Source organism: Oryza glaberrima, chromosome 6 (genome assembly GCF_000147395.1).
Source record: "Oryza glaberrima chromosome 6, OglaRS2, whole genome shotgun sequence".
In the NCBI taxonomy this organism is placed as follows: Eukaryota; Viridiplantae; Streptophyta; class Magnoliopsida; order Poales; family Poaceae; genus Oryza; species Oryza glaberrima.
The window spans coordinates 5,868,922-5,884,283 of NC_068331.1; the positions used below are offsets into that span (position 1 = coordinate 5,868,922).

The following is a 15,362-nucleotide window of genomic DNA, read 5'->3' on the forward strand; positions in this document are numbered from 1 at the left end:
ACAAAATATGAGAGAATTTTATAGTAATACTAGCCGCGCAATCTGTGCGGGCAAATAATTATCGAAGAAAATAATGCATGGGAACAAGGAAGATAGACTGATGTTATAGTACAACTAAGTCCCTCTTTGTTTAGGCTTATAAGCTAACTTATAAGTCGAAAAGTCTAAGCCTAAATAAACACAAACAGGCAGCTTTTCCGTTTGTCTTTTTTGAAGCCATAAGCCACTCTAGCACTATTAAGCCAAAAGTTAGGTTGGAGAAGTTTTTTTGACTTATGTGAGGTAGATGTATGGCTCAACCACTAAACTTAGGACATTAAATGCACCGGCTTATAAATCATATAAGCCAATAAGCTGATAATAAGCTTAAAAGTCTAGACCAATAAGCCTAAGCCTAAACAAAGAGGGCCTAAATCCACCTTCTTTACATCAACATGTGATGCACATAGATTTTGCGACATGAATTACAGCAACAGAGACAAAATCCCCTGGCAAATAGTCTTAGCTGGAAGGAACTAGGGCGGCAGTATTGCAGCTTCCATCCGCGCCCTGAGAAACAAGATGTTGTATAAACTCGTCGATGTACCTCCCATGGAGTTCCTTGTCAACTACAATCTCTTGCAGCCTGATGGCGTTTGCTACAAACACCCTCCTGGTTTCTTCCTCAACCATGACGGCCCGGACCGCGGCGGCGACGCCATGGCGGTCGAATGACCCGTCCATGTCATCCCGCCTCACCTGCGATCCTACCTTGTTACTCTCCATGAGCCGCGCGTTCGGCCCTTGGTCCCCGAAGATGGGCAACATGACGAGAGGGTTCCCAAACAGAAGCCCCTCTACGAGCGAGTTGCGGCCACAGTGCGTCAAGAAGGCGCCCACCGCCGCGTGCGCCAGTATGGTGATCTGCGGAACCCACCCCATGGCAACATGTCCATGGCTCTTCGTCCGTTCTTGGTAACCCGGAGGAAGGACATCTGAGAGATCGACGCCATGGGGCTTTCTCAGCGCCCACAGAAACCGTGTCCCGGCGAGCTCCAGCCCGAGAGCCAGCTCGTGCACCTGCTCCAATGGTAGAGGCACCTCGCTGCCCAGCGCCACGTACACCACCGACTTCGCCGGCTGCACGTCCAGCCACCGCATCGTCGAGTTGTCCGTCATGCCGGCACGGCGGCGGCCTCCGTCGGGCGACGGTGGCACGAGGCCGAGGGGGATGAGCGGCTTGTTCTTCAGGCCCGCCGCCACCTGCTGGAAGGCGTCGGGCTCCCACTCCGGGCAGCTCCGCATGGCCGCCAGCGTGCACCTCTCCATCGCCAAGGAGCAGCGCTTCGCGACGGACATGCCCGACGCGCCATGGTCGATGAAGAAGCTTGCCTTCTGCCCCCACTCGTAACGTGGCACGCCCTCCCGGCGTTCTTCTACCGCGCCGAGCACATGGAAGATTGAAGCGCCGGCTGGCTCCGACGACCGGGTGGCCCATCCGGCCATCATGGAGGCGCTCGGGAGAAGCATCGCGCATGGCACCTTGTGCTGGAGGGCGACGAGGGGCGCCCAGTGGTGGAACGTGTCGGCGATGATCCAATCAGGCCTCTCGCCGGCGGCGTCGCACGCGGCGCCCAGGAACTCCGCGAACGGCGCGGCGAGGGCGTCGAAGGCCTTCCAGAGGAGCTCGAACTTGCCGGAGGGAACGTCGTTGGTGCACTCGGTGCCGTCCGGGAGGCCCTGAACGCGCGGGAGCGGCAGCGCCACGAGGTCGACGCGCGTCGCCGCGGCGGGGCTCACCGGCGGGAGGCGCGCGAGGTTGCGTGGCGTGGAGACGAAGGACACGCGGTGGCCACGCGACGCCACGCGCTCCGCGAGCTCGAGGTAAGGGAGCAGGTGGCCGAACGCGAGCCATGGGAAGATCACAAGGTGCAGCCTCGACGAGGATTTGGACCGGCCGGTGTCCATGGCGAAGTTGCCGGATACGGAGGAGCTAAACCTTATTCTCTCGCTGTCTCATGAATAAACACAGGTAGAGATAAAGAAATCAGTAAGAAACCATATGCATTAGCTAGTTGTTCTTTATATAACCAGAGTCTTCAAATAATGATTGATTTTATTGGTGAAACAGGTCCCGTCTTACCTATCGATCGATTTTTTATGTGAAACAGGACTCAATAGCTAGTGGTTCTTAAATTTTTATTATTTTCTGTAGGTACTGCAGGTCTTGATGGTTCTTAATTATAATATATATATCGTATGCGTGCAACACATGTTGTGAATAATAAATAAATAATCTCAACCCAATAAAGTCTGTTTCTGCCATTTCACTTTCGATAGATTTTAGGTCTATGTCTTTCAGTTTTTCTTTCGTAAGATCTTGCATCAAAATTTGTGTTTATTTAGATCTAACATGTAGTTACACTAGTTACAGTAAACTTACTAGGTTACGTTGCACCAAAATTAGTTTCTTTTTTTTACAACTGTTTTGTTTCTATATTTACGATTTTTGGCATGTTTGTTCCTTTTTATTTCATTTAAAACGGGCTGTATATATTGGATGAAAATTATGTAAGATTTGAAGCTCCAAGTCTATCAATCTATTGATAGGTAGTACCATAACAGTTTACTTCGGAAGATCATCAGTCGACGACACTTTCTACTGATATGAATTAAGAGCCATAGTGCTCCAAACACCAACAAGTAGTAGACAAGCAGCTCTTTTATAACATATGTGGGGAAAAGAATTTATTTCTTAATTTAATTTGATAGTTCGTGTACAACACCATTGTTATTCATGCTTGGCGTCCAATTCAGCGAATGACACAGATAAGATAGAAGTGATAATTTCTTTTTAAGTTTTGAATCAATTTATGGTATAGAGTTGACATAATTTGCTTATGGCGTTAATTGGTCTACTAAATTTTAGCGGTACAGATAGGTACACTAGCGAGGAGGGAAGGAGGATAGGGGAGGAGAGGGATGCCAGGAAGGAGGGAGAGAGGTAGGGGAGAAGAGGAGCGCTGAGAGGAGAGGGCTGCCGAGCTGGGAGGAGGGCCGGCATGAACGAGGGGCGCTAGCAGGTAGGAGAGAGCCGCGGGAGGGGATGGAACGCGCATGTAGCGGGGCAAGCGATCGGAATCAGAACTGAGAAGGATAGGGAGAGACATGCGGACTAATATTTTGTTGGAAACATATTTTATTTTTTAAATAGGCAAAGGTTGATCCTTAAAAAAAATTGTTTTAAAAAATCACCATGCTAAAAACTAATTACAGAGATTTTTAGATAATGAATTATATTAACCCGGCCTCTACACCTTAGAAGGTGTACACAGCCCAAACCACAATCAAGAGTACATAAGACTCCACCCATTACATGGGGATACCAAATAAAAGTTTAACAAAACGGTTAAAGAAGAACAACAGTCTAAGCCTCAATTCTTCTTCTAAAGTTCCAACCACATGTAGAAAAGAACTCCATCACTCTCTTCTCCAGGAAACTGCATTTGGCTTGAACTTCCTCTCCCTCATCTTCTTTAAGCAAAGACCAAAGCCTTGCCCAATGAGTTGCCTTGAAAATCACCTGCAAGAAAGATATGTGATTGTGACCGTTAAAGACCATGTCATTCCTAGTGAGCCACAAAGCCCAACAAATTGCCGCTATACCAACCCACATTTGTCTTTTGAGTCTAGGTTCAGCACCATGCAACCAATTCCCAAACATGTGAGTAGTGTTCCAGGGTTGTCTAATTCCAAAGGTGAAAAACAACGTAGTCCATATGTATCTAGCAAAAACACAATCTAGGAATAGGTGTTGAATCAACTCTTTAGAGTTACAAAAGCTGCATAATAAGGTACCCTTCCACCTTCTCTTAGCTAGATTATCCTTTGTTAGAATCACCCCTTTTTTTAGATACCATAGGAAAATCTTAATTTTTAGTGGAATCCTTAGTTTCCAAATTATCGATTTTCTAGGTATTTCTCCATTCAACATTAGAATCTTGTACATGGAACTTACGGTAAAAAACCCTCCTTTGTTAGCTTTCCAAATGAATTGATCTTGTCGATCTATTAATCTCACGTTTACCGCTTTCGAGACAACGGCATACCAATCTTCTAAGTTTGTTCCAACTATCGCTCTTCTGAAGGATACATTCAAAGGAATCCTTCCCATCACATCAGCCACTAGTGCGTTCTTATTCCTCACGAGATTATACAGATTAGGAAGTTCCTTTTCCAGCGATTGGTTTCCTATCTAATGATCCTCCTAAAATCTTACTTTGTTTTCCATTGTTCACCTTAAAGTGTCCTAGTAATTGGAAGGATTCTTTGGCTGTCATGAGACTAGCCCAAAAATGAGAATCCCTTGGTTGTTTTTGAACCTGAAGAAAGGTTTTTCTTGCCAAGTACTTTTTCCTAAGCAAATTTTGCCAAATTCCATCTTCATTAATTAACTTAAAGATCCATTTACTAAGCATGCACTTATTTTGAATCTCTAGGTTTTGGATTCCTAAACCTCCACATTCCTTAGGTTTGCAAAGTATACTCCATTTGGCCAATCTGTACTTCTTCTTATGCTCATCACATTGCCAAAAAAATCTGGATCTATAATAGTCTAGTTTCTTTAAGATGCCTTTAGGTATCTCGAAGAAAGAAAGCATATATAAAGCTAGACTACTTAACACTGAATTGATGAGTACTAACCTCCCTCCTGTTGACAAAAACTTTCCTTTCCAACTACAGAGTTTTTTTTTTTTGGATTCTATCCTCTAGTTCCTTCCAGTCTTTATTTGCAAGTCTTTTATAGTGTATTGGGAGGCTTAGGTATCTAAATGGGTAGGACCCCATCTTACACCCAAACAAAAGAGAGTACTCTCTTTCCAATACCTTAGCTTTTCCGTATAAGAACATCTCACTTTTATGAAAATTGATTTTTAAGCCAGATAATTTTTCATAGGCACTTAGTACCATTTTGAGATTTTTGGCTCCTTCAACATCATTCTTCATAAAGAGAATGGTGTCATCTGCATATTGCAGAATTGACAACCCATTGTCTACCAAATTAGGCACTACCCCTTTTGTCATCCCATTTTCAGTCGATCTATTGATTAGAATTGCCAACATATCCGCCACTAGGTTGAATAAAATGGGTGAAAGGGGATCACCTTGTCGCAAACCCTTTTTTGTTTGAAAATAATGTCCTATCTCATCGTTGACTTTTACTGCTACACTTCCCCCTGTCACTATGTGTTCTATCTATTTGCACCAAAGTTCCGAAAAGCCTTTCATTCTTAAGGTTTGCTGAAGAAACTTCTAGTCGACCTTATCATAGGCTTTTTCGAAATCTAGTTTAAGTGTAACCCCATGTAACTTCTTCCTATGCATCTCATGTAAAGTTTCATGAAGAATGATAGCCCCTTCCATAATATTCCTTCCTTTTAAAAAGGCAGTTTGAGAAGGTCTTATGACTTTTTGTGCTACTAAAGCAATTCTTTTGTCATAACCTTTGTAAAGACCTTAAAAATTACATTAAGTAAGCAAATTGGTCTGTATTGTTGAATTTGCCTTGCCTCTTTATTTTTGGGCAAGAGTGTAATAATGCCAAAATTCAAATTGTGGAGAGATAGGTTGCCTCTATGGAAGTCTCTAACAACTGTCATTAGGTCCTCTTTAATTAACTCCCAGAAAACTTGATAAAACTCCGCTGGAAAACCATCAGGTCCTGGGGCTTTATTAAGTTCCATTTGAAAGATAGCATTGTCACCTCTTCTTCTAAAAACTCCTTCGTTAGCAAATCATTTTCTTCTGCTGATACTTGTGGAATATCTTCTTTTTGCGTCTCGACCATAGAAAAAATATTTCTTTCGGGTGGCCCAAAAATATTTTTGTCATAATTAGTTATGTACTTGTTGAGCTGCACATCAACTTTGATTATTCCTTCTTCTTGCTCGAGTTGGAGGATTTTATCTTTTCTATGTTTTCCATTTGCAATCATATGGTAATATTTCGTATTTCTATCTCCTTCCACAATTTTCTTTGTCTTTGCTCTTTGATACCACTTGATCTCTTCTTCCCTTAACAATTGGGCCAACACCTGCTTAACTGAATTTTTAAGCTCTAATTCGTGACTAGTTAAGAGCCTAGTTTCGGCTAATTTGTCCAGCTCGTTTGCCTTCGTCATTAGTCTCATTTTCTCCTTTCTGTATGCCCACTTATATTTTTCGCCCACCCTCTAAGGAATTGGCGAAGTCTTCGAATTTTATTTTGCCATCTCTCAATATTTGTTGCCCCTCTAATCTCTTTGGTCCAACAATTTGTTAGCACCCTTGGAAAGTCCTCCCTAAGGAGCCAACCAAGCTCAAATCGGAACAATGGTTGGCTGCACCTATTAGACCCTCGCCCTGTGTCTAGCAACAGGGGCGTATGGTCCGAGAGATCTCTACTCAGGGCCTGAATTGTTACCAACGGATTTTTCTCTTCCCATTCTGTATTTACTAGAACTCTATCTAACTTTTCATAAGTTGGGTTCGGCAAGGAATTAGCCCACGTGAACTTGCGCCCAGAGAGCACAATCTCTCTCAAGTTTAAGCTGTCTATAACATCATTAAACAAGAAGGGCCATTTATCATTGAAATTCGTATTATTTTTCTCCTGTGGATTCCTTATGATATTAAAGTCTCCACCAATTACCATAGGTAATGCCTCCTTTCTACATGAGCTAACAAGCTCGGTGAGAAAAGCTTCTTTGTATTCCTCTTGTGCCGCCCCATATACTGCTACCAATATCCATTGGAAAGCATCTACCTTATTTCGAATATGAAATTTTATATAAAAATATCCTTCATCTATGCTTGAAACATCAAACATTTCCAAATTAACACCAAGCAGAATTCCTCCACTCCTCCCTTTCGGTTTTGACCAATGCCAAAGAAAGTCTCTACCTCCACAAATAATCTTTAGCCATGAATCAGCAAAATTACTTTTACCCGTTTCTAACAAAGAAATAAAGTCTAGCTTTTGCTCTTTAGAAATTTCTGACAGGAATCGTGTTTTAGCCAAGTCTTTAAGACCTCTGCTATTCCAAAAAATTCCTTTCATTGCAACCCTCTCTTTTTTTTACTTAGCTTGAGACCCCCTTTTCTATGTCTCCTTTTACTACCCTTCCTATTTTTGCTTGGGTATAGTTTCAACAGGATATCATCATTTTCACAACTAAGGTGAATATCCTCATCATCTAATACCTCATCCATAATGTCACCACACAAATGATTAAGCAAAACATGATCTACACTTTCCTCCTCCTCCTCCTTGTCTGAAGCACTAAAAGAATCAACTTGTCTATCTAAAAGAGGAGAAATTTTAACACATACACGTTCTGATCTAAGCAATTCGGTGTCCTTTAAGGACAAAACTGATTCTGAAATTACATTGCTAGACTCTCCTAGGTTCAGACCTAAAACCTTTTAAGTTTTCAATAATATGTGCTTGCGAAAAGGAAAGAAATGAATTCTTAGATTCATTACCTGAAACAGAGTAGAGATTCATCCAAGCCTTCCTTGATTTCGCCTTTTCAAGGGAGTGTCTCCCACCGCTGCCCACCAACCTTTCACTTGCTCTTTTTGGTGTCACCAAAACCTCTTCAATGTTGGCTAGTTGTTCCACCTTTTCCTGCTGCAAATCTGTCCCCTCCATGATCTCCTCCTCCCTCTCCACCCTCTCATACACCTCACCTAACAGCCTCTCAACTAACACGTCCACTATTTTTTCGGCCATCTCCTCAATGTCATCCTCTTTCCTTTGCTCACCAGATTGCTGCACCTCATCTTTCTCCTTTTCATAATCTTCTTTGTTGTCATCGACAACCATGCCATTGTTCTTGGTCCTTTTATTGTCCCTCTCCTTCCCTTCAAAATTTTCATGATCTTCCTTTCCCTCCAAATTATCATCTTCCTCCTCTCCATCCCAATCATCCGAACTAAACTCCACCTCCTCCTCGTTCTCATCCACTCCTTTCTTTTCCACTTCAAATTTTAACTCGAAGTAGTGATCACCTATCACTACATCAAGCATTTTAGGGATCAATTTTGGATTAAGGACAGCCACAAAGAACCTCCCAAACTCACTTTTCCTAGTGGTCTTCATATCCACCATTTGTGTTGCTCCCAAAAGAGAGCCCACTGCCCAAAGTGTCAAGTACTCTCTAAGCTTCTTTCTCAGCCCAAAAACCTTTACCCAAACTTTTGGCAAAAGAAAACCTTCCTCTTCTTCAAACCACTCCTCAAATTCAACCCTTATACCGGTAGGAACACCTCCTTCCTTCACATCAGCCCCTCCAAAGTTGATGGCTCGCTGCATCTCACTTTTCAAAGGGAAAAGAACCACAAAAGCTTCCTCCCCTTGTGGCACTGGCTCCCATTTCTATTTTGCTGGACACAATTTGTGCAACAGAGCGACTAACTTTTCTATAGTAAGTGAACCACCCACCACTCGCACTAGTGCCTTCTTCGTACCCTTCTTGCTCCTTTGTAACGGTTGATGCGGTATATGCTGAAACCCTAGGCCATCAACCGCATAACCCACAGCTTGGACAACCGGCTTTGGAAATTTCAGTACCGGGCACTTATGATTGACATGCTCGACTGAATCACAAATGTCACAATACACATCTATCTTGCAATCAGCAAACACATGACCTTTTTTAGTACATTTAGCATATACCTTCACCTTTGTTCCTCCCCTCGTAACTTCTCCTTCTCTGTCCCCAAATTCCGGAGAATCTCTTTCGATCCCATTAGATCATCCACATCATCAAACTCAGAAAATGAATTCTTACCATTCTTCCCCTTTGAAGTCACTAGAACCTCCACCTCACCGATTTTGATTTGCCCTGCACCTTTGCTTCCTCCAACATCCTTTCCTAGTTCCTTACTTTGATGTTTCTCTCCTTTCTTTCCAATCTCCGACACCGTGTTGCTTCCTCCATTCTTTCCCGTCACTGGTGCATCAAGGTTCTTCTTGAGGCCACCACCCCCTTGATGATGTTGGCTGCCTCCACGAGAGAAACGCGCACCAAAAGCATTGCGCCCAGTCCTTCCAGCAAAACCGCCTCGCCTAGCCCTGAAATTGCCAACTCCACGCGGCCTGAAACCAACCGGCGGTCGGTTTCTTCCTCTGTACCCTTGCCCAAAACCTACTCCTGGTTGAAACCTGAAACATTCCTCACCTTCTCCTCCCCTCTCATGGAAGTATACCTCCCCTTCTTTCCACTGCGATCCCTCTCCTCTCCCCCAACCCCAGCCGCCATGATTCCGATCTCCCTCTCTCCACGCCATTTTTCCTTATCTCACCTCTGTTCGCGAGTTTACTGCCGCCGCCCTCTCTCCTTTCTCGATATGGCGCTCGAGAAGAAGACGCGCAGACACCGAAGCATCTTCTTTACTTCGTTTTCCTTTAACCCAAGCGTGTTTACCAGCCCGGGACAACAACCGCCCAGCCCCTCAGGGAAAAACACCCTCACTTTTCTTGACTTTCCAAGCCAAATGGGCCTGATCGGTCCAGAGACCTTCTCCTCATTCAAAATCAAAAACTTCCTAGCGCCCTGTTCCAGACCGCGCGCTTCGACTCCCGCACCGCTTTTCCTGACTTCCGTAGACCATGCCAACTCACCGGCTGTGCTTCCGAGGTTCGCCGGCCTCTCCATTAGGAAAACTTTCTTCCCATCCGAAACGGCATCTCTGTCTTGACTGCTTTTGACTGAAATTGTTGCTGGCTCTGAGTAAACGCTAGACTTAGAAGCTAGAGCCTCAGCAATCTTATCTCCAATCGTGAGCTGTTGCGAAATCCTAGCTTTTGGCAACGGTCCCTTCCATGGATTACAAAGCCGATTTGTTTGCTCAAACGCCGAGTCAGAAACGCAAAGAGCAGCTCTCATCGAGTTTGCCCTCTTCTGAAGCGACTTTGATTTTCGCCATGAATTCCTTCTAAGGTGCTCGCCGGTCCTGACAATGTCATCCACCGCCAAGCCCCTTTCTAAGATCTTCTGAATGAATTTCTCTTCATCCCCTTGATCCTCCTTGGCTTTAACCCCTCTCCTAGCTACTTCCTTTTGCTCCCCTAGAACTGCTTCCTCATCCGAGCTTTCTTCCTCGCCGAGCGCCCAAAACCTCGAGCCATTTGGCCACGGTCTTGAGCTCTGTCTAGCGGGTTCAGACGACCTCCCATGCTGACTTGCTAAGACGAGCAGCACTCAGGCTCCCCTTCACTACCTTCACCGGCGATCTGACCGGAACGCGCTAGGTGGAGGCCCCCAGGCACCAGCGTCAGCCTCCGGCTCCCGTCTCTCCTCCCCTCTCTCATCTATGCTGCAACCAGCAGACGAAGAAGAAAAAGAAAAGAACCTTTTGAAACGCCGTCGCCGCCGGAATCCGTCGTGCATGCCGCCGGCCGCCACATGTCGCCGGCCGCGGCGGTCAACGCCGGCCGCCGGTCGCCGCTCGCTGTTGCCTCCGGCCGGCCGCCAACCAGCACGCCAGTCCTTTCCCCTACAGACTGCAGCTAGCCTAAATGCTGCAGGTGCTGCATGCAGTATGCTCCTGTAGCCAGAACTTCAGAGAAAAAAAGAAAAACTTTTTTTTCCTCAATGCCTAGCTCCGCCGCTCGCCGGCCGCCGCCGCTCTCCACCGGCCGCAGGTCACCGCCGGCCACCGGACGCCTGTCGTTGCTCCTACAGTAGCACACTGTTGGAGAGATGACTATTCTAGTTGTCTCTCTCATCTATTGAGCCATCGTGCAAATGGGACATCTACGCGGGGTATCGTCCTAGCTTGCTCTCAATTACAAAGATGGACATATAGATGGCCAAAAGGCCTGAGGCCCGACGGCCCGGCCCACGGCACGACATTTTGGCCCGGCCCAAGCACGGCACGGCCCGTCAGGGATCGGACCCGTGCCGGCCCGACCCGACCACCGGGCCATGCCTGGGCCTCTCCACCAGCACATTGGGCCGGGCCGACACGGCACGATGGGTCGCAGGCCAGGCCCGACACATAAACTAGAGGGAGTAAAAATAGACATCTTATATGCCACGGTCGAAAGAATAGGGACATAAAATAGAATTATTTTAGCTATATATATATATATATATATATATATATATATGTCAGCCCAAAGAGGAGGGACGTAAAATAGACTTATTTTCACTATATATATGTCACAGCCCAAAGAGGAGGGACGGAAAATAGACTTATTTTCGCTATAAATATGTCACAGCCCAAAGAGGAGGGACGGAAAATAGACTTATTTAAAAAAAGGCACGATGGGCCACCCGCGCCTTCAGGCCGGCCCAGCACGGCCCAACGGCTGGTGGGCCGTGCCTGGGCGGGAGGCGCAGCCCATGGGCCGGCACGGCCCGGCACGAAGTACCGATCGGACCGTGCCTGGGCCGGGCCGTGCCGGGCGGGCCTTTTGGCCATCTATAGATGGACATCCGTTTTAGCACCAACCTCGATGGCATTGAGCTATAGCCTGGGATGGACCCAAGGGGTGATTACAGAAATAGACATCTGCTTTAGCACCAACCTCGATGACACTGAGCTATAGCTTGGGACGGACCCAAGGGGTGCCGGGTATGCACTACCCAAAAATTTTGAAAAAACACTAGGATGTGATATGGAATCATGGCATGGATGGTAGCGAGAAAGCATTAAAATAGAATCCCCTTGATGAATAATGGTGGTCATAGTTTTGTCTAGAGGTCAAATCGGGATAAGAAGAAAAGACTGGAGGAAGAACCAAGAAGAAGAATGGCTAGTTAGCTTAGGGCATGATGGTTTTCGTTGGATGGTATCACTAGGAGTTCACCTCACTGATTCATTGTGCATCCATGATGCCGTGCAGCTGTGTGCATTAAAATAACCGATCATATCTTGAGAGGACTTAAACTCGATGGTAATAAGAAGATGAACCTTGAGAGACTATACAACTATCTTAACTGATAATGGGTTGCGGCATGGGACGAAGCAGGAGTGGACTGCTTTCTTTTCTTTCTGAATTTTACATATTTTTCATGAATTTCGAACCACAGTTTGATTAATTTTTGTAAAATTAAATCAAAATTTTGCTACCAAACCTTGATGTTTTGTTTTTAAACGATAGAGTGGAGTGATCCCTAATAGACACACTCAACATGAATTTCCTTAGTCCGCCACTAGCTACAATATCTCAGCGCCAGTAAGTTTGGCGTTGAGCTCTTATTCAAGGTGGCGCAAATTTGCCAAGACGTCGAAGCGCAGTACCACTGCCACTGACACTGAGCTCTCTACTGCAAAAAAACAGTTTGCATTCCCTCTTTTATAGCAAAGCAAGGCTAGTGCAGTGGTGGAGGTCTTCAGTCTCGAGACGACGGTTTGATTCTGCCATCCTTCATGCTTGCTTTTTTTTTTCCGTTTCACTCAACACTTTTTAATTAGTAGAGTGCTTAGCATCAATGATATTGATGCTAAATTCTGATGACATGGTATACTCATGCCACTACTAGTAGAGAGCTCAACACAATGGCATTGGCACTAAACTCTGATGACATCACAAACTCGTGCTACCTTGGACAATGTGCTCATCTTCGATGACATTGTAAACTTGTGCCACCTTAGACAAGAGCTCAGCACTAGGCATTGGTATTGAGATGCTATAGCTCAACACAGTGGCGAATCTAGAATATAAACTATGAAGATGCGGGTGCAAAAATGTAGTATGACTGAAACAATCCAGTGTGATCATTGGTGCTCCATGATAGGTGTGTCAAGCTGCATAATCTAACGCAATAGGATTTTGATAGTACTAGCACTATAATGATGATAGGAAAGGGAATACATATTTCTCGGACAATATCAATATTACATTAGCTCGTTAATCTCGAACCAACAGCTACAAAATTTCAACAAAAAAAATGTATTCATGCTTGTCCGTATCACATGAAAAGCGTTACCCCCATATTTTAATGTATGACGCCGTTGACCTTTTATCCAACATTTGACCATTCATCTTATTAAAAAAATTATGTAATTATCATTTACTTTATTGTGACTTGATTCATCATCAAATATTCTTTAAGCATGACATAACTATTTTCATATTTGCACAAAAAAAATTGAATAAAACGAATGATCAAACGATGGTTAAAAAGTCAACAGCGTCATATATTAAAATACGGAGGTACTACATTATTAATCCAAATAATAGGTTAAAATTGGATTATTTAGGTGCCAATTAAGCATGGGTAGTTGTTGACTCCTCATCAATCTCCTCAAGAAAAGGGTAATCAGTATAACCAACAACGGGATCCTGTGTATAAAAGGTAGACCTGTCATACTTGTTCAATGGCGCGTTAATCTCAAACCTCCTCGGCAAGTCAGGGTTAGCCAAGAAGAGCCTCCCATAGGCGACGAGATCGGCATAGCCATCAGCCACCACCTTGTTCCCTTCCTCCCGATCATACCCGCCAGCAGCGATGAAAGTGCCATTGAACTGCTTCCTGAATGGCAGGAGGCCATGGGTGATCTTCCTCCGTTCTTCGACGATGTCCATTCTTGGCTCCACCATGTGGCAGTAGAGAAACCCCGGGTGCTTATTGAGTTGCTGCACCATGTATGAGCCGAGAGCTACCGGGTTGGAGTCGAAGCAGTCCATGTAGTTGTCGAACGGCGATAATCTGATTCCAACACGGTGCGCTCCCACCTCGGCGGCGACGGCATCGATCACCTCGACGGCGAAGCGGCACCGGTTCTCGAGGCTGCCACCGTACTCGTCGGTGCGGTCGTTGGCGCTGTCCTTCATGAACTGCTCGAGGAGGTAGCCGTGCGCGCCATGGATCTCCACGCCGTCGAACCCCGCCTCGATGGCGTTCCGCGCGGCTCGCCTGAAGTCGTCGACGATCTGAGGGATCTCGTCTGTCCGGAGCCGCCGGGGCTTGGAGTACACCATGCCTGAATCGTCCGGTGTGATCTGCTTATCGGTGCTCGAGATCGGCGCCTGTCCATTTGGCTGGAAATCTGTCGATTTCATTTCGAAATTTAATTAATCAACCAACGAGCACAATTTGCAATGACCTTTGAAAAAAAATCAACCAACCACCAGCAAGTGGACGAACCTGTGGTGGAGACCCTGCCGACGTGCCATATCTGTAGGAAGAAGAGGGCGCCCTTGCGGTGGACGGCGTCGACGATGGGTTTCCACGCTTCGATCTGCTGCTGCGTGTAGATGCCGGGGGTGTCCGGGTAGCCCTGCGCGGTGGGGGAGATGACAGTGGCCTCCGCGATGAGGAGTCCGCCGTTGGTGGCGCGCTGCGAGTAGTACACCGCTGCGTGCGGCTGCGGCACGTGGCCGTAGGAGCGGCACCGCGTCAGCGGCGCGAGCACCACCCGGTGGGACAGCTCCAGCTGCCCCATCTTGTGCGGCGTCAGCAGCGGGATCGCCTCTTTCGCGGGTGCGTGCACCATCTTGTCCTGGAGTGCGCACGCGATTCCCTCAGGTATTGACTGGTAGCCGCTTTTCTGTTCCCAGCTGCTTCAGTTAGTGAAACAAACCAAGAAAAAGAAAATCTAACAAATGCATGGGCATTCACCTCACGAGCGCACACGAGGTAACGACGGCCTGGGTTCCTATCCGTGCGTGAGGTCTTGACCGTCACAGGAAAACGGCAGCAACACTTCAACACCGGCGGCGAAGACGCCATGGATGTTTGGAGGGAGAGTAGAGAGGAAGGTTGGGGAAAGAAGACGACAGTGCGTGTGGTTTGGGGATGGATGTGCTGGCCCTCTCTATCACCAACACAAGATACTAGTACTAGAAAAGATGTACTGGTACTATACCACCAACACGCACGACGGGGACAGCGCGTGTGGTTTGGGGATGGATATACTGCCACTCTATCCCCACCAGCTATTAGGACAGGTGTGGGTCCAGTTCACGTGACTATACTTAGGCTGTTTTTAGTTTCAAAGTTTTTCTTTAAATTTTCAACTTTTTCATCTCATCAAAATTTTCCTACACACATAAACTTTCAACTTTTCTATCACACCGTTCCAATTTCAACCAAACTTTTAATTTTAGTGTGAACTAAACACAGCCTTACAAAGGTTACAGAAGCTGTGTTTATACCTTTGTCACATCGAAGATACGGACAAACATTTGAAGTATTAAACATAGTCTAATAACAAAAAAAATTACAGAATCCGTCTGTAAACTGCAGCACCATATTGTCAAATCATAAAGCAATTAGGCTTAAAAGATTCGTATCGCAATTTACACGTAATCTGTATAATTAGTTTTTATTTTTATCTATATTTAATACTTTATACATGCATCCAAACATTTAATGTGACAGGGCG

General features: G+C 45.7%; 2 protein-coding genes across 2 annotated transcripts; both read right to left on the reverse strand.

Moving 5' to 3' along the window:
- Positions 1-256: 256 nt before the first annotated feature.
- Positions 257-2,011, reverse strand: LOC127777488 (UDP-glycosyltransferase 91C1-like). Its single transcript, XM_052304088.1, has one exon. It carries the CDS (start codon positions 1,945-1,947, stop codon positions 502-504), a length of 1,446 nt encoding a protein of 481 aa, XP_052160048.1. The 5' UTR covers positions 1,948-2,011; the 3' UTR covers positions 257-501.
- A 10,804-nt stretch (positions 2,012-12,815) lies between these two features.
- Positions 12,816-14,776, reverse strand: LOC127775924 (putative 12-oxophytodienoate reductase 2). Its single transcript, XM_052302235.1, has 3 exons — positions 14,597-14,776; positions 14,123-14,525; positions 12,816-14,024 (listed from the first exon to the last, which is right to left on the reverse strand). The coding sequence occupies exons 1-3, from the start codon at positions 14,705-14,707 to the stop codon at positions 13,243-13,245; spliced, it is 1,296 nt and encodes a 431-aa protein (XP_052158195.1). The 5' UTR covers positions 14,708-14,776; the 3' UTR covers positions 12,816-13,242.
- Positions 14,777-15,362: the final 586 nt, after the last annotated feature.